This window comes from Herpailurus yagouaroundi, unplaced genomic scaffold (assembly GCF_014898765.1).
Source record: "Herpailurus yagouaroundi ecotype Mexico unplaced genomic scaffold, PumYag 164, whole genome shotgun sequence".
NCBI lineage: Eukaryota > Metazoa > Chordata > Mammalia > Carnivora > Felidae > Herpailurus > Herpailurus yagouaroundi.
The window spans coordinates 4,864,107-4,889,312 of record NW_024412405.1 but is presented as its reverse complement, the minus strand read 5'-3'; the positions used below and the strand labels follow the sequence as shown (position 1 = coordinate 4,889,312).

The 25,206-nt window shown below is 38.4% G+C and overlaps 1 protein-coding gene across 3 annotated transcripts in view; it reads right to left on the bottom strand.

The window, feature by feature from the left end:
• Window positions 1–24,994, bottom strand: part of NALF1 (NALCN channel auxiliary factor 1) — a 637,010-nt gene extending 612,016 nt beyond the window's left edge. For all 3 annotated transcript variants that reach the window (XM_040487095.1, XM_040487096.1, XM_040487097.1), the window contains exon 1: window positions 23,511–24,994. In XM_040487095.1, coding sequence (XP_040343029.1) covers window positions 23,511–24,443 — 933 coding nt within the window. In that variant the 5' untranslated portion in view covers window positions 24,444–24,994. The remainder of the gene's footprint in view (window positions 1–23,510) is intronic.
• Window positions 24,995–25,206: the final 212 nt, after the last annotated feature.

Genomic DNA, 25,206 nt, shown 5'->3' with positions numbered 1-25,206 from the left:
CAGCCCAGCGTCCGACTTCAGCTCAGGTCATGATCTCACAGTTCGAGTTCGAGCCCCACGTCGGGCTCTGTGCTGACAGCTCAGAGCCTGCCTGGGATGCTCTCTCTCCCTCTCTCTCTCTGTCCCTGTCCCACTCCCTCTTTCTCTCTTTTTCAAAATAAATAAACATTAAAAAAAAAAGGAAGAATTTAACATTCCCTCCTCTAATATTTATCACTGGAGAAAAGTGCAGTCTGTTGAGTAGCAAGTTATAAACAGCTATAAATAAAATGTAGATTTTTTTTTCTTTTACATCTAGGATATCAGTAACTTTGCAACATATTCTTATGAAATGACTGGAATAAAATATGATAACAAGCATGAATTTAAGCTGGAAAGCCAAGTCATTAATTCCAGAGGAGTTCTTTCTTTTTTTTTTTTTTCAGGATGTTAATAAGAATTTGAAAATTCATTATTATGTAGGTCATTCTTAAAATATACTTCAGTGGGGTTTTAAGGAACAGAATGTCTTGCCTCTGGATTCAATCTTATTAAAGGAGCATTCAACAATAACTACAACTAAATTCAATATTCAACAGTTCTCACTCAGACAAGTTCTTCATACTTCATCATTTCTTCGTTCGTCATAAGCCATTAAAATACCTTCAGCCCTTCAATAAAGCAAATCATAACACAGTCATTATATGAATCATGCTTTGATTTCAGGAAATCCAACCACTACTGATAGTTTGACAATGGAATGAATGTACTTTGAAATAAAGAGATGGGTTTGTTTAACTTCTTTTTCTCTAATTCCAACAAGATTTTGACATGGTGATCCAGCACGACTTCACCTAAAAACCACACAGAAAAAGACCGGAAGTGAGTTGTGCCTAATTTCCTCAAGCGTGTAGCACAAGCATGAGAATTCCTGGGAGTCACAGATTTCGTTACCCAACTTTTTTTTTTTACATTTATGAAATTAAAACTAGATTTTCTTCAAATGAATAATATCTCTTCAACGAATGTTTAGTGAACAGCACCAAGCGTAGTGTAAGGATGAATAATGCAGTCCTGGAAGTAATTCTACAGAGCACGTTAACTCTGAGTCAGTAATTATACACGAGAAAAAGAGGATATATACAGAGCTTAATAGTCACGTTCAGAATGTTCAGAGGACAGTTCCATTTATGGCCAGGGAAAACCCAGAAATATGTATTTTTTGATCCTTAACTTCACACCCTTTTATCACTTTGGCCTGACCCAAGTCCAGACAAATTCTGCTAATTCTGTTTTCTCCTTAAATACTGAGATGATGCTATTGGGTGGCATATGCTTGAACTCATTTTTAATATGGTAATGAGGTACTGCAGTAATCCATTCCAACTTCCTTAAACCACCAGAAGATCCAGTGCAAGCTGTGGAACAGAGCTCTCTGATGTCAAAGAACAGATGGCACTTGAGGTACGCAGGGCAGTAGTAAACTTGACACTTATCCTGTCTGCCCAACAAATCACTTTCGTTGACTCCTCTGTGCAAACACATACCAGGTCCTCAATAAAATCAGAACCAGAAATTAGAACATTATCTCCAAACTGTGTTTTCCATTTTCACTGAGCTAAGTAACCACCTTAATGAAGATCAAGGACTAAAGACAAAAATGCAGCCCCCAGAAAAATATCTGGCACTCCAGAATTGGTAAAAAGAAATAATTCTTCTAATACAGTCGGAGAGTTGAAGGGAGAGAGTTTCCAGGCCTCTGTTCATAAAAGCAGTTGCCCTAAAGTGCCTTCATGTTTATTTCAAATCCCACTGCTGAAACCTTTAATCTGAACTTAGTATTATGGGCAGCATTCCAGACAAATGGGATTTATAAGGATGAATAAATAGGCATATGTGATTGCTGGATTGGACTGAATGAGTCAATCTTTTTGTGAGAATTGTAAGTCACCACTTAGAAACCACGGTGGTTCTAAAGATCCACCAATTTACACTAAAATGTATTTTAGGAAACAGACTGTATTCTTCTAAAGCAATTATGTGATATTTGTTATTCCATAATTATAGCAAATACCTTAAATTTCAAGGAAATATTTCAAGGCAAATTTAGAATCTAGCTTCACACAGAAACAATTTTAGAAAAAATAAGAAGGCTGAAAAATGCCTATTTTCAATTTCTTTAGTCAAAATACCATTTTCCCTATGCAGGATCATGCCTAATAAATCTTCTACTTACCTATGTTCCTAGAGTAAGACGTACTTATATTTCACAATGCTGATGGTTTCCTCCATTTACAGTTAAACATTTATCAAATATTTCTTGATTTAGTAGCAACATAAAATAAAAACATACATTTATCTTGTCCGAGATGATGAAATAATATGTGACAGTGTCTTTGACTATCTAAAGAATAATGTGTTTGAGGGACCTTTAAAAGTAATGGACGTGCAAATGGCCTCTAAGGTGGCCCCATGATTTCCTGTTATGGTCTTTATGTTCTTGCGGAGCCCCCACTGCATGTACTTCCAACAAACAGAATAGAGCAAAGAAGGATGTCATTTTGTGATGACATTACATCCAACAGTAACATCTGTCTTGCTGAGACTCCTTTCCCCTTGTGGCTTTGAAAAAAGCAAGTTGACAAGTTGTGAGCTGTCTACAGAGGGTCACATGCCAGAGGACCACGGGCAGCATCCAGCCAATGGGCAGCAGGTACCTGAGGTCCTCCGGTGCACAGTCTGAAAGGCACATAGTCTACGAACAACCACGTGGGCTTTATCTGATCCTTTTCTAGTAGAGTCTCAGATGAGACCCCAGCCTGGCCCACACCTTGATGTGTCCTTGCTGAGGACATATCTAAGTCATGTCCAGACTTTTGACCCACAGATATTGTGAGATAATAAACATGCAGAGTCTTAAATCTCTAAGTTTGCGATAATTTGTTACATGGCAATAGGTAACTAATACAAGCTATTAGTTACCTACTTTTTTTTTCTTTTTGCGAAGAAAGAAAAATAAACTCAACCTTTACTTCTTTTTTTTATATGAAAATTATCGTCAAATTGGTTTCCATACAACACCCGGTGCTCATCCCAACAGGTGCCCTCCTCAATGCCCATCACCTACTTTCCCCACCCCCTACCCCCCATCAACCCTCAGTTTGTTCTCAGCATTTAAAAGTCTCTTATGGTTTGCCTCCTTCCCTCTCTGTAACTCTTTTTTTCCCCCTTTCCCTCCCCCCTGGTCTTCTGTTGAGTTTCTCAGGATCCACATAAGAGTGAAAACATATGGTATCTGTCTTTCTCTGCCTGACTTCTTTCACTTAGCATAACACTCTCCACTTCCATCCACGTTGCTACAAATGGCCAGATTTCATTCTTTCTCACTGCCAAGTAGTATTCCATTGTGTATATAAACCACAATTTCTTTATCCATTCGTCAGCTGATGGACATTTAGGCTCTTTCCATAAATTGGCTATTGTTGAAAGTGCTGCTATAAACATTGGGGTACAAGTGCCCCTATGCATCAGCACTCCTGTATCCCTTGGGTAAATTCCCAGAACACCTAGACAGAGAATAAATAAAGAAACAAGGGCCCTGAATGATATATTGGATCAGATGGACTTGACAGATATATTTAGAACCCTGCATCCCAAAGCGACAAAATATACTTTCTTCTCAAGTGCACATGGAACATTCTGCAAGATTGTACACATACTGGGTCACAAAACAGCCCTTCATGAGTATAAAAGAATTGAGATCATACCATGCACACTTCCAGATCACAATGCTATGAAACTTGAAATCAACCACAGGTAAAAGTCTGGAAAACCTCCAAAAGCATGGAGTTTAAAGAACATCCTACTAAATAATGAGTGGGTTAACCAGGCAATTAGAGAAGAAATTTTAATATATACAGAAACAAATGAAAATGAAAATACAACAGTCTAAATAAACACTTTGGGATGCAGCAAAGGCAGTCCTGAGAGGAAAACACATTGCAATCCAGGCCTATCTCAAGAAATAAGAAAAATCCCAAATACAAAATCTAACAGCACACCTAAAGGAACTAGAAACAGAACAGCAAAGACACCACACAGCCAGCAGAAGAAGAGAAATAATAAAGATCAGAGCAGAAATAATCAATACAGAATCTAAAAAAACAGTAGAGCAGATCAATGAAACGAAGAGTTGTTTTTTTGAAAAAATAAACAAAATTGATAAACCTCTAGCAAGGTCTCTCAAAAAGAAAAGGGAGAGGGCCCAAATATATAAAATCATGAATTAAAATGGAATTCTTACAACCAATCCCTCAGAAATACAAGCAATTATCAGGGAACACTATGAAAAATTATATGCCAACAAACTGGACAACCTGGAAGAAATGGACAAATTCCTAAGCACCCACACACTTCCAAAACTCAAACGGAAAGAAATAGAAAATTTGAACAGACCCATAACCAGTGAATAAATTGAATCAGTTATCAAAAATCTCCCAACAAATAAGAGTCCAGGACCAGATGGCTTCCCAGGGGAATTCTACCAGCCATTTAAAGCAGAGATAATACCTATCCCTCTCAAGCTGTTCCAAAAAATAGAAAGGGAAGGAAATCTGCTTTACTTCTATCTACACTTTAAAAAGAAATCTAATCCAGGGGCACCTGGGTGGTTCAGACAGCTAAGCGTTCGACCTCGGCACAGGTCATGATCTCACAGTTCATGAGTTCGAGCCCCGCATCGGGCTCTGTGCTGACAGCTCAGAGCCTGGAAGCTGCTTCAGATTCTGTGTATCCCTCTCCCTCTGCCCTTCCCCCACTCATGCTCTGTCTCTCGCGCGCTCTCTCTCTCAAAAATAAATAAACGTTAAATTTTTTTTTAAAAAGAAATCTAATACATTATCTCATTTTTGGAATAACCCATGAAAACTGGAAACTACTCTTGAATAAAAAGTCTAGTAAGTCATTCAGGAAACTAGTTGGTGCTTTTGTGATAATGGTTCACCTCTTCATATTCTACCTAATAGTTGGATGATGCCACTTGCTACTGATTATACCAGACCCAGTTTTCTTTTGTGATTCCTATGAATATTAGCCTTCAATGTTTCCCAAAATATTTCAGGTAAATTGAATGTACAAATGCTGTTTACAATATTCCAAAGTTATGGCTCAAGTGCAGGAGCAAAGATACTGTAATAGTGTAACAGGTACATGAAAATGCAACTACTTTCTCCTAAAGAATAGTAGAAACTCAGTTGTTGTTGTTGTTTTTAATGTGTATTTATATTTGAGAGAGAGAGAGAGAGAGAGAGAGAGAGAGCATGAGTGGGAGAGAGACAGAGAGAGATAGAGACAGAATCTGAAGCAGGCTCAGGCTCAGCAGAATCTGAGCAGAATCTGAGCAGTCAGCACAGAGCCTGATGTGGGGCTCAAACTCATCAACTATAAGATCATGACCTCGGCTGAAACTGGATGCTTAACCAACTGAGACACCGAGGTGCCCTGAAACTCGGTTGTTAACAGAATCTCATGAAATCACCCACTTGTTATAAATGACAATAAATGATTTAATTTCAAGAGGATGCATTCATTATGGTTTCTTAATTTTAAAATGTTAAAATACGAGGATTGCAACAGAATATTCCAAATAAGGCAGCCTTTAAAATTGCCTGTTTCAAAAACTGAACACCTACATTAATTTCCACTTTATTTGCCACATTATGGATACACAGTGGAACACTAGTAAAACCCAGTGATAGAAGTAAGAAACTGGTCTAGCTGGACGTCCCAGAGGATCTTGCTATATCTCTCCATGGCGCTGTTCCTATGTGCAGCCTCAAATGGTATCTTTTTGGTTATATTGTACACAACCCACTCATGGGCATCATTCCCTATCATACATCTCCTAATTCCTCACATGATGAATTGGGCACAAGAGTCAATGTATGAATATCTGCTGCTAAATTAATTAAATGAACTGGCAGGGAAAAATGTCACAGTAAGAGCTTCAAGAAACTACTCAGCAGCATTACCAACCAGAGAGGGAAAGAATTCAATAAAAATGTACATGAGTCCATATAGGTGGTTTGGGGTTTCTTTCTTCAATTTTCATTGGTTTTACTCAGTGGAACCTCTCACACAATGAAGGATCATTCAACAAGTACTGAACACCGCTTAGTTTATTGCTAACAAACCACCGAAAATGTAGTTTAAAACAACCACTGTACTACGGTCTAAGATTCTGTGGATTCGAAAAGTTAAACTACATCAAAGGGGTAGGGTAACTTTTCTTTCCTCTAAAGAATCTGGTGCTTTGAGAAGATTTGAAGGGCTCAGGGTGACTTAAAGGGCTTGCATTGACTCATTTGGAGGCTTTACCCATGTGCCTGGACCTGGTCTAGGACAAGTCAAAATCTGGGTTCAACTGAGACTAAGAAAGCTTACCCTGGCCTCTCTATGTGTCCTGGGCATCCTTACAGTTGGGTGGTCTTGGGTTATGTGAACGTCTTCAATGCCAGCTCACACTTTCAAGAACATGTGTCTCAGCAGACAGGGCTCAAAATGCATGGCCATTTATCAGCTACCACGAAAGTCACAGAACATCACATATGCCCCAGTCTTTTGTACAAAACAGTCACAAGCATGCCTGGACCCAAAGAGTGGGCATGCACGAACCCTTAGATGGAGGGGTACTGAAGAATCTACAGCTGTTTCGTAACCATCACAACCTCCTTTTTCTTCTTTTCTCTCTTCTTTACAAGTGATTAGACAAAAAAAAAAAGGAATAAGACATAACTCCTAGCTTTAGGAGCACTCTCAAAATCTAACGGGAGAAACAAATGGGCGAGTATATACGTACAGAATTCATTTTATAGATTTATCATGTAAACCATCCACATGTTGCTGGAAACTGTCCTCAAGCAACAAGTGATGCCTGCTTTTCTTCCTTTTCAATAATCTGTAATATCTGAAAATCAGGACTGCTTCTGTACCATAGCAGTGTGACAGAAAACAAGCAGAAAACCATTGTTAGAATAAACTTTAGTTACGGGTCATCTGCCCTAGGCCTTTGCTTCCTCATCTACAAAATGAAAACAATTATCAGACCTACCTCAAAGAATTACATAAATTGGTCTGGCACCAACCCCAGGTGCATAATAATTGTCAATTATTATGATCTTAACAAAGAATAGAACTGCCCTCCGGCTTTGGGCATAACTCTGCTGCCTATCCATGAAATAAAATTAAAAAGCAACATTTAGCTAAATCATTTATACTTACAAAGTAAGTATTTATATCAATTGCTTTATATCAATTACTTGCCCTTTACTTGGGTTACCGATTGATGTCAAACTTTCTTCAAATCAGACAACAAAAGCAGTCACAGTACTGATTTGTGTTTGTTTCTATGTGAGTAATAGATTGCCACCGAAAGCCCACGAATGGCCACTAGGGGTTCAACTTTTTCCATGTTTTATTTCTAACACTCGAGCTTATTTCATAAGGTGAAATAATCAGAGCAATGTTTGGAAAGTGCTATTTTAAAACATCTGCCTACGAGTAATTTGAATTTCGGGAACTATTTGAACTGTCTGGGTGATTTCTCAGGTAATATAATAATTTTGCCGCTCTGAACATCCTGGTTAGGTATCTGAATAGGATCTCGCAAAAAAGAAAAACAACATCTATAGCTTTTATTTTCTGGTTGGATTAATGAAAAAGTTTCTATTAGGCTGTTAAACAATCTCTCTTGCTTTTTTCTACGAAGTGGAATATTTTCTCTTTCAATCTTTTCCTGATTTTGGTGCACAGTATGATCAAGATACAGTGTCTTTCCAGTTCCTTAAAATTCATAAACTAATCAGCAGTACCAAACAGTGACATACTTTTCTTAAGTCTCCTAAATTTGGGAAACAACACTGGATTTAAAAATTGCTTCTCTGGAAAGGTTCAGAGATGAATAGTTATTTCTCTCTTTAAGTGGCCAGATTAAGGAAACACGCATCCCCAGTGCAAGCTATGGAGTAATTACACTGCTGTTTATGATTTTTCAAACCCATAATTACCCATAAAGAAGCATGTACAAATAAAATACTCTGTTTATAGTTCCCGTATAAAAAGCTCTGTTGTTCAGTAACAAAGATATCAAACACCATATTTTATAAAATTGGTATTTTATAATTATCTGACTTATAGCCTGCTGTATTTCAAGAAAAAAACCATGACATTTTCATAAGGCGGCTGTAGCGTGGTCCTAATGTCAAGGCTCTAGGTAAAATCTAATTTCCACTTACAGGTTGAAAATGGGACCATATGAAAAAGAAAACTTGTTACCAAGATTGTTTTTCTCAGTAGCACATTATGAGCACTGCAGCTTCTGGATTAAGATATTTACATGCCTTTAATCTTGTTCTTAATTATGTGCATCTTGAAAAAGAAAAGCCAGTATTCTCCTGGGTGTTCTCTCACATTCCCTCCTTTCCTTATTTTAATAATCATCCTGTTTATATATAAATTTACTTTTTTTGCATGTCCATTTATGAGTCACACAGGATGACATTTCTGATTATTTATTCTTTTTTTAACTAGGTGCACTGTGGGATATCTTTTATCTCAGTGTCTAAATTACTGCTGCCATATAATAATAGTGCTCAGACCATCCGACAACAGTTTGCGCTAAAGATCCCTTTTTAGAAAGCAATATTCATTTGTCCCTACACAAATTTTTCCTATTTAGTACACAAAGATTTCATGACAAAATGCATTCCCAGAGGCAATGATTACAAATTAAATTATTAAAATGTTCCTTATGCAGCATCCTTTAACGCATCTGGTGACAATTACCATATCCTCTGCAAATAATCTCTGTGATCATTCTGAGAAAATGCATGCATTCTCTGCTGTGCGGACCTTTATTTGGCCCCTCTGATGTACCTACTCATTCCGCAACAAGAACGAGCACTTCTAGAGCCCTGAGCCATTAATCGGAGAAGTCACAGGAACTTGGTTAGACTACCCCCTTGAGAGACTCTCCTTAACAAGTGACATGAAATGCATCAGATATTATCATGGTGTTTTTAAAAATTTAGGCTAAGAAGAAGTTCAAAATTGCCCAGAACGGACACGGCACTACACAGGCAAACGTATACTGTGGTAATTGGTCAGGGGTAGAAAATGGGAACTCTCAGATACCATGACATGTTTTCCTTGATCTAGTGGCTCCATGAACTCAGCTACTTCATCTGGTCCTGTGTATTTCAAATGTCGGGCCATTAAGATAAATTAGTATAGCATCCAACTCTTGATCTAGGCTCAGGTCACGATCTCACAGTTCGCAAGATCGAGCCCCAAGTTGGGCTCTGCACTGTCAGCACTGAGCCTGTTTGGGATTCTCTTCTCTTCTTTCTTTCTCTCTCTCTCTCTCTCTCTCTCTCTCTCTCTCTCTCCCCTCCACGCCCCCCAATCTTGTGTTCTCTCTCTCAAAACAAACATTTTTTAAATATAAATTAATATATTTGGATGAAGATATGTTTTTACCCCTAAATCGTATCTATCACGAGTCACCTTTTCTACAATTCATCTACCTTAGTCTTGACTCGGGGGAAAGAAAGGAAATTGTTGAGTGCTGCATAGTGCCTTTAGCTATATTGTTTTAGTATTATTAATATAATCACGTCATTAAAGAAATGCAAATTTGCACTGCTTAGCTTTCACACTTCTCTGTTTAAAGTGGATACTGTGGGAAAAGTAAACATCCATACAATTAACAGGTAATATTGGAGAAGTGAACATCATTTCCTCAGCGGTGATGCACCATGTTTCTGACAAAGACAGTGAATCAAAAATGTTGATTACCAAAACACCATTTCAAGTCTTTGGGAATATGTTATTTGTCTTAACTGTGGTTATGTATTGGTCTTATTTTTCTTTTCATATGTGGATACAGCAAAATAGAAGCAAGGAAAAGCTTACAGCATCGACACTGGAGCATGGGAAGTAAAGGACAGTTTACTCTCCAGCTAGCACATCTGTGGGGCTGCGCATCTGGACCACGTGACAGGCAAAGATGAGTCCCTTCATCAAAGTTAACAATTACTCTCGCAATTTGGACCTTTTAAAAATTTCTACCTTTTATGAAATTATTGAGGAACATCAAAAATTAATCACCATAGCTTTAAGGAAACATTTTAGACTTTTATTATGAAAAGGTTTGAGTTCTTAATATTGCATACGAGATGTTAAGATTAAAGATTTGGGACTTATAAATATCAACGGATTTTGTAAACCTTCCTCATATTTTGAAGTATCTGGATTTGAGAAAATTATTGGTCAAAGGCTAAATAAATCAACGAACAAAATGTTTGGGTATGCTTATTTTTGCCAAAAAACAATAGATAGATAGATAGATAGATAGATAGATAGATAGATAGATAGCCTTTTGGACCTCCTGGGAGGTAAAACAGTCTATTATACATGATTGGCCCATTTTATCCATTAAGTCCTAAGAACAAAAAATATACATATCTAAATACCTAAGGATTTAATTAATTATTTTAATAATCTTAAAAAAAAAAAAGCAAAAAATTGAAAGGGGAATTCAAGTCCACGGTTGAGCAGGTAACAAGTATAAGAGTTGAAAAAAACAAATAATCCATATTCATCATTGAAATCCAACTATGCCCACAAGGATTTTGCTTACTGAGACTCGAACACCCTCTTCTTTACTGGAATCTGCAGACACACTGAATAAAACTGAAGTTTAAAAATTCCAAACTGAAATGATACAAAAGGATTCATTTCTCCTAAGTGACTCAAAATTTCAATATACTTTTGAGACACTCCATGAGACACACAGAACATATCTGAAACTTGTCATAATCTGCCAGCCCTCCATAGTGCAGATCCATGGGGAGACTCACAGCTCCAATGACAGCAAGGTCATTTGCATTTGCGTGTCCTCCTTTTTCCCAGGACTTCCCTTGGACTTGGGCTGAGGCCACGGCCTCAGAAAGCACAGGTGCCCCAGACAGAGCTTCTTGCCTAATGGCTCCTAGCAGCCAGCCCAGTTGTCACTACGGGGAAGGAGATACCCTGTTTTTAAGGGTTTAAGATTCAGAGGACCTTTCTAAAAACAGTTGTTTCTCTTCAGACAAATGATCCCAGCTTATCTAGGGTCACTGTGATTCCCAAGGTTAAATATATCACAGGGCTTTATGGAAACTAAGCTCAAGATCTCTATCAGGCAGTTGATCTGAACTAGAAGGACAGCTTTGATTAGAAGCTAATTACTGGATTAGAAGGACAAACCTGTCAATGTTTCCTACCAGCTCAGTGTCTACACAGTAGGAAGAGGGGTATTATTCAGCCTGGCAGTACAGAGCCATTATCTCCTTCCAGGGTGGCTTGAGCTGAGAGGAAAACTCGCCAGCTACATTTTATTATCCACCTGCCCTGCTCCTCCTCTCAGTGACGCTTCAAACTGCATAGCAGCACCCCTAGCTCATAGGACCCAGTGGAACAGCAATCTGAACCTTGACTCATCTTTTAGGCCCTGTTTGTTCCCCACACCAAGCTGCTGCAGCAACAAGAAATCTAGATGAAGTGTCTTGTGTTTCTTTTTATGTGCAAAAGAACTTTATTTTCCATCTAGTCTAGCTGCTTTCCACCCACATTCTCCACCCTAAAAGCGAAAATAAAAACAAAACAAAACAACTAGACGTGAGCAACAATTTGTGACAGTGTGATATAGTAACTAAGTTAAGTCTCTGATATTAAGCACCACATACTACTGGGTTTGAATTCTGGCTACGCCACACTCACCTGTGAGAACTTGAGCGCATTCCTTAACTGCTCTAAACCTCAGTCACTGTCACCCCATTTGCTGATAAAGCTAGTTTTGCCCATGATATTGGACTGTTGTAGGGAATAAACAAGATATGAATGTTAGAGTTATCAGCATTGGGCTTGTTTGTGGTAAAAACATAATAAATGGGTACAATTCGATAGCAGTGTGCAATTTTTACACAGTAGTTTTGTTCCTGGTGATAATATCCCCAAAGAACTGGATATGGGGGGTGAGTGAATGCCTGAAAAGAAGTGCCACAAAACAAATAGAGAAAGGTCATTATTCACCTTTTCCTTCCCAGTCTGACCATGTTTTTGAGTCCTGCTTGAGAGTTAGTAACAGTGATTGATGTGTTTGTGATCAGAAGATAACAGAAGATAAATGTTTTTGCAACTCCGCAATAACCAAAAAAAAAAAAAAAAATTTCCTTATAGATTAGTCTAACTCCATTCCTATATATCCTCAGGATAAGCATATGTAGTTGATTTGTTCTTTTTAAAAGTTATTCAGACTGATAACAATATGAATAGGGACCAAAAAATAAATAATTTAAAGTTGATATTGTCAAGACTTTTATTTTGCAAAGTATTATTATTATGAGCAAGGTGCTAGGCTAAGAAAATAGTTATATTTTCTGTGTAAGATCATTTTTCTCTGACAGGGATTGACACTAAGTACAATCTCACTGCGCAAAGTTGTCTCTTCTGGGTCTTCATTTTATGCCAAAGGCTGTTGTTTGGAATATTTAAAATCGTCTGGTCAACCAGCAACACGAGGGCAAGACGCCCCCCGTAGGGTCACAGCAGATCGCAGATCGCTCCCATCCCATTTGCACATCTTCTGTAGCAATGTGCTCTCATTTCCTTAGGCAACTGTTTCCATTGTACCCTTTAGTAGAACACTCTTTCCTATAGAGAGTAAAGATATTCCTGCACAAAACACCCATATACAGAGCCTAGAGCCATGCAAAGTACTGGATAACAAGTCTCCCCTTCCATATGATGATTTTTATCTAGTTAAAGAACCTTGCTGGGCCTCTCTGTGTCTTCTCTTTCTCAGGGCAATCATGTTCCCACTCATGATGCACAGCCCGTCTTTTATTCTCCCCATTCAGTTTCTATATCTTGGCACTTGCCATGTTTGCCTTTTATGCGAGCTCTAGTTCAGTATCGAGGCAATCTTTTACCCAACTCCATCTCCCAATTAATAAAAATACTAAGCATGGCTAAATGGGTAAATGTGGGTCAGAGCAAAAAATTACAGGGACGCAAAAAACAAACACAAACCCAAGTATCTAGAAAGCAGGGCAAAGAGCCCCATCTTTTAAAATGGATTTTGAAGGCAACACTTTACGATGCCTCACAAACTACTTAATACAGAAGTCTCCCCCAGAATTTTGTTTTAACCAATAGGGTCCCAGGAGATGTTAGATCATCACAGTGGTTTCCCACTTGTCCTCTCAAAACAATTCGTGCACAAAAGGGCTCAAATCCCCCTGGACTAATCTAAGAGAATCCACTCAGTCTAAAACCCAACACATGTTCATTTTTCACCTAAAATAGAGCAAAACTCGAGCTTTAAGAATGGAATATTTTCGCTCCAGATGAACTTTTGTTTTCTGTTTTATTGTAGGATTGTTCAATAATTTATTCACCTTTCTAGAGAAGCAGAAGGAATGTAGATGTAATAAAGCTGAGAATGTTATCATGCAAGATGAAAAGTCTGCTTATAAAACTCTGGTAAATGAGTGTTGTTTACCAGAAAAATGTCTGTGAGATCTCAAGAGAAGACTATGTTAATTTTACTGATTTTCTCATAGCTTTTTCCCCCATGGCTTTTAATAACTTGTCACCATTTGTTGGGCATCATCAAGTCCTAGGTTGGGTATATTTATATGCATGGGAGTCTTTTGATTTCTTCCCTGTTACCATCTTATAGAGAGAGATACTAAAATCCCTATTTTAAGTAACTTGGGTGATAACATGTAACTAATAAATGGTGAATCTAAAGAGCTGAACCCAGACTATCCTCATTTGTTCTTTTAACCATTATACTGTATTCTCTCTTCAGTTTAAAATTAATTTCTATTTCTAATTCAATAATTTTTTAAGGAAATCCTATAAAGAAATGGCCTCATTCAATTCAGCGGATTCCCTAAATACACAATTAAACCCCAGGGCAACACATTCCTAAAGAAAATGTGTACAGTAACTCATAGCATGTAATTGTTGATATTTACAATCAGTAGTTATTTTATATTATTTGAAAAGGAATTTCCTACTACATTTAAGCATATTCAAGATGACAAATGTGCTTGTTTTCTGACATTCTGAAATTAAAGTTTTGCTCTTGTTCAAAACATAAACAAAACAAGGGATTTGAGATGTACAGCAGAATGCACACAGATACAACCTCTCCTCCTCCCCAAGGCTAAGAATAGATGGGAGCTTATCACCTCTTCTTTGGGATCTGGTGCCATCGCTCATTTTTTTGTGAGTCTGGTACTCTCTGTCTCGTATACCTATCTGGGTCCTAGATCAAAAGTTATGAATATTCTAAAGTTTATTGCATCATAAAATATTTATTTCTTTAAATTCCACATCTTTCCACCTACCCCGTTCTCCTCCTCTTTTCTCTCTTAAGGAAGAGTAGTTCAGACGAGCCTTTATCTCAGCTCCAATTTATTCCTTAGTCCATCACAATTTGTTATCTCTCCCTACCAATCTATCAAAACTACTCTCATAATCAATAAGGAAAATAATTGCCAAATCCAGTGACCTAGTCCTGGGCTCATCCTATGTGTCCTATCTGCAAGGTAAGACACTCCTGACTGATTCTGCACCTTTCTTAAAATCCTTCCCTATACCTTTCAGATTAGCACATTCTCATGATTCTTTCTCCGCCCCCTCTTCCTCTGCTTCTCCCTCTCCCTCCTCTCTCTTGCACATTCATCCTTCTCCCTCACATCTTCACTTTTATTCCTCATTCTTCTCTGTCTCCTTCCTTGTCTGGTCCCTTTTCAGCTCAAACCCTCAGATGTTGTTCTTCCTCAGGATTCATCTTTGGCTTTCTGTCCATATAATATTTCGCTAAGTCATCTAATCTCTGTCCATAGCTTCCCAAATCAAACGCATTTGTAGAGTGTGAACTTCACCACCAAACTTCCTATCACATGGTGTGCGATCTACTGGGTATCTCCTGCTATCATTATCTATAAAAATGAAGTCCTTGTTTCTTTCAACAATCTCAATTCCAACTCATTCTTCCCTCTGTATCTCTTATCTCTTCAAATGGTATCAACACCAGGGTTCCTGGGTGGCTCAGTGAGTTAGGCATCTGACTCTTGATTACGGCTCAGGTCATGATCTCAAGGTTTGTGGGGTCAAGACCCACGTCAAGCTCTGCCCTGACAGCACAGAGCCTGCCTGGGATTCTCTCTCTCTCCCTCCTTCCCTCTGCCCCTCCCCTGCTCACATTCTCTAAATAAATAAATAAATAAATAAACATCAGTTAATTGATTAATTAATTAACAGAAGGTATCAACATCCATAATCTCACTTTTTATAAATTTTGAATCACATCTTTCCTCTACGGTAGGTAAGTTTGAAACGAGAAAAGGCTCCTGAATCTTGCCTTTCTTCTCCACTTTCATAGTCACTGTAGTCATTCTGCCCAACATGGTAGCCACTAGACACTGAGGCTATTTAAATGTAGACTAATTTAAGTTTAAATAAAATTTAAAATCCAGAACTTCATTCACCCTAGCCACATTTCAACTGCTTAGTAGCCACACACAGCTAGGGGCTACCATATTGGACAGGGTGGAGTATAAAACATTTATTTTGCCATAGAAAGTTCTGATGAAAGGGCCTCCTGGGTGGCTCAGTCGGTTAAGCGTCTGACTTCAGCTCAGGTCATGATTTCACGGTCCGTGAGTTCGAGCCCTGCATCTGGCTCTGTGCTGTCAGTTCAGAAGCTGCCTGCTTCAGATTCTGTGTCTCCTCCTCTTTCGGCCCCTCCCCAACTCACACTCTGTCTCTATCAAAAAATGAATAAACGTTAAAAAAAATTTTTTTAAGAAAGTTCTGATGAAGAATACTGACTTATAGCCATCATATTACCCCTAAAGAATACTGCAGATTCTGAACAGATCTCTCTGGCATTACTTCACCCTGTTCCTGCCTATTATCACATTGTTGCCAAAGCTAATTTTTGAGAAAAACAAAGCATCCCAAAAGAATCCTTCTTGATTAAAATTCCTGCCTGATATTTTATCATACAGACAGTAAAACTCAAAGACCTTAGCATGGGATATATGGTCCTTCACAACTGAGCATGAACATCTCCCTAGAGCTATTTCCTACAGCAAGATTTTTAACAGTTGTTAAATCGACGTGGAGGTATATGTGGACTTATTATGCTGATCTTTTCACTCCTTGGTTATGTTTGTAATGCTCATAATAAAAGAAAATACATTAAAGTGACAAAGTGAACTTGATCTTTATTTTTTTTAATGTTTATTTAGCTTTGAGACAGAGAGAGACAGAGCATGAGCACAGGAGGGGGAGAGAGAGAGAGGGAGACACAGAGTCCGAAGCAGGTTCCAGGCTCCGAGCTGTCAACACAGAGCCCAACACGGGGCTCGAACTCATGAGCTGTGAGATCATGACCTGAGCCGAAGTCAGACGCTTAACCGACTGAGCCACCCAGGCGCCCCAAACTTGATCTTTAAAACTGCCCGGCTGTTTGACCTTGGAATAGTCAACTCTATGTCCTCACTTTACTCATCTGTAAAATCTGGGATAAAATTACCTCATATAGAGATGATGCAAAGATTAAATGGATTAGACAAGTTTCTGACTCCTGATGAGCTCTAAAGCTTATTAAACAGCTACTGTTGAAGTTTGCTCCAGCACTTAAACTTACGAGTGATTCAAGTCATTTTCTGCAATAGCTAATCCATTGTCATGATCATCCATTTACACCTGAGTTCAATTTTTTTTTTTCAAATAAACTAAGCCAGTGATAGTTCAGTGAGAAAGAGACTGATCACTTTTGATGGCGGTAGGGATACAAAGAAAGACCCCTTAACTTTGCGTTTCCCATGGGACGCAAGGCCGGAACATTCGGCTTCCAGGGGCCATGAGAGGAAGGTAAGAAAACTGGAGGGTGGAGACACAGTTTTCACTAAAGCCCGTTTTTCCTCTTGTACGGAGTGAAGCAGCTGACACACCTAATCCCCAGGCATTTCCATAGAACCGACTTGCATTTACCCATCATGTTTTATGTGTGGACATGCTACTGCCACTGCTAAAATCAGTAACAGTGTTGAGACAGACAGTAAACTTCCATGTTTGTAAAACTTTTTTTTTTTTTTTTACCGTCTCTGGTAGCTGAGACGACATTTTGTCTATAGATGATTGAATGTAGAAACAGACTACCGAGGGGTGGTGGGGATTAATCATTACCTTTTCACACTTTAAACAACCAAGGATTAAATATTTTCATGTAGTCCAACACAATACGTACTGCAAATTGGGAATTATTTATTACTAAAGAAAGACAAATGTTAACTATCTCTTGTTTCCAGTTGTAAAGAATCAGAGTAAATTTACATTTCATTAAAGAAATTCCATTATTTGGATTGTAATTACATTTAATTCCTATGAGATAAAACTGAAATTTAATGTTTCACAGCATCTTATAATCTAAAATGTTAAAAATGAAATGATTCATATTACAATCATTTCCAAACAGAACAATAAGATCCTCTTAAAACTAATTCCTAAATTAAGCTGTTGTAATCCGTGACTGCTTATGAATGTCAAGTAGTTACTACAGTAATATAGAAATAAGTTAAAAAAACAAAAACAAACAAAAAAACCATGGCTTATCATTACAATAGAAGTGAAAAAGAATTATAATTTCCTAGGATTGATAAAATTAATTATTTAATGCTATGAAAAGCCAAAATGTTTTCTCTCACAACCAACCATGTACTTTTTAAAAAGTCTGAACTTTAGCCATTTACATAGGCTAAAATTACAGACAAAAGTAATGAGACTGGGGCTCCTCTAATGAAATAGCTGATCAGTCTCAGGAAGATAATCATTGAGTTCTGTGCTCATGTGATCAGCCCATTATTGAACACTAGTATGGTGACCCAGTTCTCCCTAAAAGAAAGAATTGCCATAGCCAATGGGCCCATCCTCAAACATTCAAATCTCTGGTCTTCTCTGCATCCAACTCCTTCTCTCCACGTTCTCTCTGGGCATGTCTCTTTCCCTTTTCACCCAGCCGGATGGTTTTTCATCTATTCCCTCAATCTAGTTGCTACATATTTGCTCCCCTGCACTCTGGCTATGTCCTGTTACCTCTCCCACTTTTCAAAAATATCTGAGCTCCATTCTCATCACATGAGAGTCACCAGGAAAACTAGAAATGCCAAGCCCATGACACAAGCCAGACCAATGAAATCAGAATCTCTTTGGCACTAAGATCTTCTTCACAGATCCCCGGGACATTCCAGCGTGACCCCAAGGGCCATGATCCAGCCTAAATGTTCACTGATATTGAAGAACCATCTCCGCAGTATATATCAATATAAATAAAACATATGACAAAATGTTTGGTGCTGAGTTCATGTGAGGTTGATATAGAAGATAAAGATTTAAACAGGAAATTAGGAATGGAAATTAAAGCAACAGGTCAGATAATTCAAACCAAATGTTCTCTTGTTTGAAATAGTTATGTGTATATTTGTCCTTGCATAATCAACTTAGCAAGAAAAGATATCTTAATGTATTGTGATATGTATGTGGAGGAGCACTGGGCTGAAAGAATTCTTTGATCTCCTTTCCTTCACACTTAATTCACCTTGCATATGCAGACACCAACTTCATCTAATTACAGTGATTAACCAATGTATAACGGCAATTATTGAAACTTTGTGGATATGCCCTATATAGCTACTAATCTGACCCAGTTACAAGCTCAAAGTAAAAAGATTTGTTCTTTAGTCTATAAAACAAGCATCTAATATTAAGATAGTCTATAAAACAGGCATCTAATATTAAGATAAATTTTGGGGTGTTTCCCTATAAAAATAAAACACAGATCATAAATCAGTAGTTGCATACAGAGCAAAAACATAATAAATAAAAAATCTGGATCATAAAAATGATTATGATCATGGTGTTCATCTTATAAATTACCTTATTAATGGTTAAAGTGATCATCTGCATGGTTAGACTATTTGATTTTTCAGATGAAAATAATTAAGTGGTAGAATATAAAAAGTCGTATTTGCAGATTCATTCCACACTTCTGAACAGTGTCATAATACCCACCATTGCACTTAATCAACAGCAAAATAATATTTTAGTAGAAAGAATTGTAAGATATTTGATTTTCTTTAAAAATATTATTTCTTAAGAATTTATAGTGCATGACACCAAAATAAATAAGAACTTAAGAAATGCCTTTTTTTTCAAACTGCAAATTATGTAACCCAAATTCTACGTTATCAAATTGGTTACTGTTTGTAAGTGGTTCCTGCAAATATTACAGAAAGCTTCAGTTATCAGAATTGTTACATATGCCTAACACTGGAAGAGCATCTCTTTGGTCAATGTCTGTTAAATAAAAATAGGCAATAGAATCTGCTTTAATATGAGACTATAAAACTAAAAATATGAGAATGCATATATTCTTGAGAGTATAAAGATTAGACTTGTGCCGACAGAACTAAAATACAGATGATGTAATGATTTATGTTAGAATCTAACCTCAAACCTGCTTTCGCTGACCATCTGTCTTAAGGTATAGTAAGTAAATAAAGCTAGCAGTAACAAAAACTCACCTGTTCACACAGAATTTTGTATTCCCTGAGTATATTTATATACATATATAATATATGTATACAATTTTTATACATTTTATAACATTAATTTTTATAATATATACATTTTTATAATTTTTATAATATAGATTTTCAAGAGTGCTTACAAGCTAAAGAATGGCATATTTAAGGGAAAATCTTCATTTAAGTAAAAAAAAATCAAGTATGTTAATCATGTACATACGTAATTTTATATCTTAGAACATTATATTTTTAATAATATCACCTAGCTTAAAATTTTTTAAATATCTGTTAGATTCTTATTAAACATATCAAAAAACACTATTTTGAAAAACACTGTGAATCACTGTCATATAATTTTTGCTGCTTTATGTAATATGGCAGCTTGAATGTTATAATGTAAATGACACATGCAATAATTGTTATTCTTTATTTTTTCATAAATTACTTCCTAGATAAATGTGTATATTTTCTTTAAAAAAATTAAACCAGCTATTTCTCAGAATAGTAAGAAATTTTCTTGGATACAAATGATTTCTATTATATGTTGAAATACAAAGGTTTGCTAAAGTAAATCCAACCTGTATTTGATCTCCAATTACTTTGGACTCAAGACCTTATTATTGTATTAGATTAATAGTAAGGTTTTTTTTTTTTTTTCAACATAATGGATCAAAAAGCCTTTTTAAAAAGTTAAATAGAGGGACGCCTGGGTGGCGCAGTCGGTTAAGCGTCCGACTTCAGCCAGGTCACGATCTCGCGGTCCGTGAGTTCGAGCCCCGCGTCGGGCTCTGGGCTGATGGCTCAGAGCCTGGAGCCTGTTTCTGATTCTGTGTCTCCCTCTCTCTCTCTCTGCCCCTCCCCCGTTCATGCTCTGTCTCTCTCTGTCCCAAAAAAATAAATAAACGTTAAAACAAAAATTTAAAAAGTTAAATAGAAATTAAATTTAATCTAGTTTAATTTTACACATACATGCTATTGGCAGTTTTCTAAATGGGGGGGGGTGACTAGAATATAAAACTAGAAGGTAATTAATATATGTCCTAACTTTTAAAAGCTAGAAATAACTGCATTGATCATTTGATTATATATCAGTACAATAAATTTAGTATGTTTATCCTAAAATACAAATTACAATAGTTTGTATACCTAATATCATTAAGTATTTTATGTCTATAACTCTGTAAATATATTTATAAACTATCAAAACTGGATTTTTTCATGAATATATTACCAATCCCAGAAATATAATGCATTTACTTTTAATGTAGCCTAGGACTTTGTGGCTACCTTAAAATATGGAAAATTTCACATAGAATGTATATTCTGAACAAGGCCCTTGATGATAGTCCTCATTTCATAATTATAAGTTTGAAATAAGTATGTTTAGAAATAACTCACACACATCCTACAAATGTGTGCAAGTAGCATTTGAAGCCATATAACATAATTTGTATTTAGATATGTTTGTGGCCTTTGCAGAATCAAAAACAAATCATACATTAAACTAAAAAACTAAGCAATTGATTTGTGAGTTATCAACCAAAAACACTGACACCTTAAATTTGAAACTGTAATTTTTGAAAACAGTTACTGTGGAATAAATATGTCAGATTGACAAATCAACTGAAATCACACAACTAAGAAATAGCTCCAAGACATCGTGGGTAACAAATTCTGTGTGGTGGAGATAAGAAATTCAATTGTCTGTATTTACTTTTCCATGTGAAGAAAAGGAACTGATATTTGTATAATATGCCTTTGTGTATGCAGTTAATGATGACTATTTTATACAGATACACAATACAGAAGTAGTTTACAACATCACAAGTTAGTTTAACCTACACTATACTTTATAGCGATGAATGATAACATAGTTATAAAGTTGAGATTTATGTCAGGTCAAGGAGAAGATAAACATTTACATATATTTAAAATCTGGGTATTTGAACAAAAATCTATTTGGCATGTTTATCTGAAAATATGTTGCCGTCTATTGACAATACAGACTATGTTTTAAATACTGTCCTATGCAAATTGGGATTACTAGAAATTTGTATAAAAGTTTGCATTCAGGGAAGCAAACAAAATTATATTATTACAAGCTACCACTTTTGAACATAACTACAGTGAAATCTTTGCAACCTTTTTATTAGCAGTGTAATTAGCAGACACATGAGTGTCCTTATCTTTACAATTCTGAGGCAACATATCTTGTCAAAATAAATAACTATGCAATAAATATGCTAGTCATTCATTAACTTCTGCCATTAAGAGTAAGTTTGATCCGCAGGCATGAGTTATAGTGGTATGTTTAAGAAAAACAGAAAGTTTAAGATCCATTTATCTAGTGAAGTAGCATTCCAGATTAATGTTGTAAACTCAGTATTACTATCTGAAAAGAAGCCCTATTTCTAGTCTTTTAAAGAATGTTGACAAAGGAAGTTTAGTTTGAGTTTAGCTTAATTGTCAAAAGTACAATTAATCAATCCAAAGTAAAATACAGCCCTTGAACTATGTTCATTTTAAACAGGTATCCCTTTGCCCAGTTCTCTAGTCAAAGTATCACAAAAGCCTTTGATCCATACTGCCCTTGATTACACTTCCCCAATACAAAGCAAGTGAGGCAGAAGAGGGACAGTTCTGTTCCTGAGTGGACTTGGGGGAGTAGTCAAGAGAAAGGAAGAGACTGTGGTGTATTTTTTTCTTCTGAAAAGCAATAGTATTTTCTTGTGCTGTTTAAGAGATTACCCCTGGGATGAAACTTAAAGGCTTATTGAGATTCTGTCATCATTTCTTCCCTACTAAAAGGTCACTGCAGTATATTCATCTTCAACAGAGCTCTGGGGCAAATCTCATTTCAGCACCACGGACAGAGACACTTCTACTGGCACTGGAGCCCTTGATTAATTACATTGACCATTTCTTAAGAAACTTGCATTGGCTTCTCCTTTGTCAATCAGCAAGTATTATATCCATTATTATATTCAACAGGAAGAGGCTGAATATAATACACTCTATTAAGGAGCTCATAGCATCTAGCATTTGCCATTTAGCACTTCTGTAGAGGATCCTGATAATTAAAGCTAATTACATAAGGTGTGTTAAATTAGCTAATACTGTTCATCGATCACCAGATATTTAAATAAAACTTTCTACTCATAATGAGTCTCAGATCAGTTATTATACAAATGTCTAAGAGAAAACAGGAAACTTATGGTGAATAAATACACTTAGGTAGGCCTCCATACTTCCCAAACAACCAGAATTACCCCTGTGAAACAAGTAAAATGCTTTTTCATTCTTCCTGCATAAACAACTACAAACACTTTCTTTTGTCCCTCTGGCCAACCAACTTAATGATGTCACTATATCAGAGAGAACATGTGTGCAGGTCCATAAGCCAAACCACACATGCCTGTCACTGACTGATTTTATCTGGGGTCATCAGTATCCAGTTCCATCTGTCTTCCTAACAAGCTGCATTCAAATTCCATTAAAAAAAATGGTAACAGAGTTTGAACCAACTGCATAGATCTAACAGATAGCAAAGCATCAGCTTTATCATCTCAGAACGCCAGGGTCTTTCCTGAGCTTCCAAGGATTCCCAGATGGCACCAGTCCACCGGCAATCCTCAAGGTGCTCCCAACTTAAGCAAGTCAGGCCCTCCTAACCACAAAAACAACAAGTGAAGTAACAAAACCAGAGTCAAAAAAAAAAAAAAAAAAAAAAACTATTTTAAAACTCTAGAGGACGTCTCCGGCCAAACACACACAGACAGTAAAGCTCAAGAGGGGGCGAAAAAAAAAAAAACCCACTGTTCCTACCTTACAGTCTTCAGGACAGGATTTCACCGAGTACTCCTCCGACTGTAAATATTTATGGAGCACACTCTCAAACTCTTCGTATTTCTCCTGAGCGTGGTGGTCGTAGTCTTGGTAAGCCTCGACGCACTGCCGGCAAGTGGCCATCTCGCCGCCCTCCTTGAGCACCACATCCAGACTACAGTTCAAAGTGTTGGGACTGGATAACCCCGAGAACAATTCCCAAAGTGTGTAGGAATTACAAAACGAAAGGTAAAAATCTGACAAGTTCCAGAGCGGAGTTGGATGCGTCCCCCTCACCTGCTGCTCCTCCCCCGCGGCCGCCACCCCCCGACTCCAGTTCCTGGCGCACACGGCGTCCGCGCTCTCCACCGTGAAGCACTGGCCCGAAGAGGCGCCCTGGGGGTAACAAGTCTCCAGGCGCCACAGCGGTTTGGCAGAGTTTCCTAGAAAAAGAGCCTTGCTCCGGTTGTTTTTGCCTCGGTCGCCCTTGCCGCCGCCGCCGTCTCCCGGGGAGGGGGGCAGGGTGGGGGACGAGGAGGCGGAGAGGAGTCTGTGCGCCTGGGCGGCGGGCGAGGACTCCCCCATGCTCGCCAGGAGCGCGGGCCAGGAGGGCTCCTGCTGCCGCTGCCGCTGCTGCTGCTGCTGCTGCTGCCGCTGCCGCTGCTGCTGCTGCCGCTGCTGCTGCTGATGCTGCTGATGTTGCTGCTGCTGCTGCTGCTGCTCCTTGTCCCGGGCCCGGGTCAGCTTGGCCTCGGCGCAGAACCACAAGTGATCAGAGAGCAGGACTGTGAAAAACAAGAGAGATGCCAGAGACAGTCGCCATTTCTGAGCCCTCTCTGAATCGATGAACGGTTTCTCGTTCTCCCGGGGTGCGGCCAACCAGATTTTTAAGCCGTCGTCATACTGCCGACACATCCAAGCACCCCTGGTCATATTTTGGGAACGCACAGCCCTGGCCGACTCCACCGTGAGGGCTCCTGTGCCGGTGTCACCACAATATGCATTGACTTAAAGGGTTTAATTTCCTTATCCCCTCCTCCCGGTTCTCTCTCTCTCTCTCTCCCTCTCTCTCTCTCTCTCTCCCTCCCTCTCTCTCTCTATTTCTCCTTTCTCTTTTTGCCTACATAAATATTACCAATCTTTGGAGGAAGATCTGACTTGCTCCCGACCTAATCATAAGCCGACCCCATCGTCTGTAGAGTGGAAAACAATAATGGAGAGAGAGAGAGAGAGAGAGAGAGAGAGAGAGAGAGAGGCAGTCGGAGGAGGCAGGGGCTGGTGGCCGGTGGTGAGCTGAGTGCAGGAGGTGATGGTGGAGGTGGCGGGGTGGCTGGCGCTGATCCTCTCTCACCCAGGCATTGTCACAGCGCGGGTCCCCATGGCCCCGCTGAGGACAGCCCGCTCTCCCCTGCCAGGGGCATGCCGCGTCTCCGCTGCCCACTGACGGCGACCAGAGCGCCTCCCCAGCTCCGCTCCTCTTCTCCTCCTCCTCCTCCTCCTCCTCCTCCTCCTCCTCCTCTTCCTCCTCCTTCCTCTCCTTCTCCTTTCTCTCCTCCTCCGCCTGCTCCTACTTCTCGCTCGCTCTCCCCGAGTCCGGAGCCTGGGCAGCCGCCGCCGGCAGGGCTCTCCCTCCCCCCCACCCCCCACCCCGCGCTCGAACTGCCGCATTTTCCAGTGCCCTTCGTAGAATAAAATG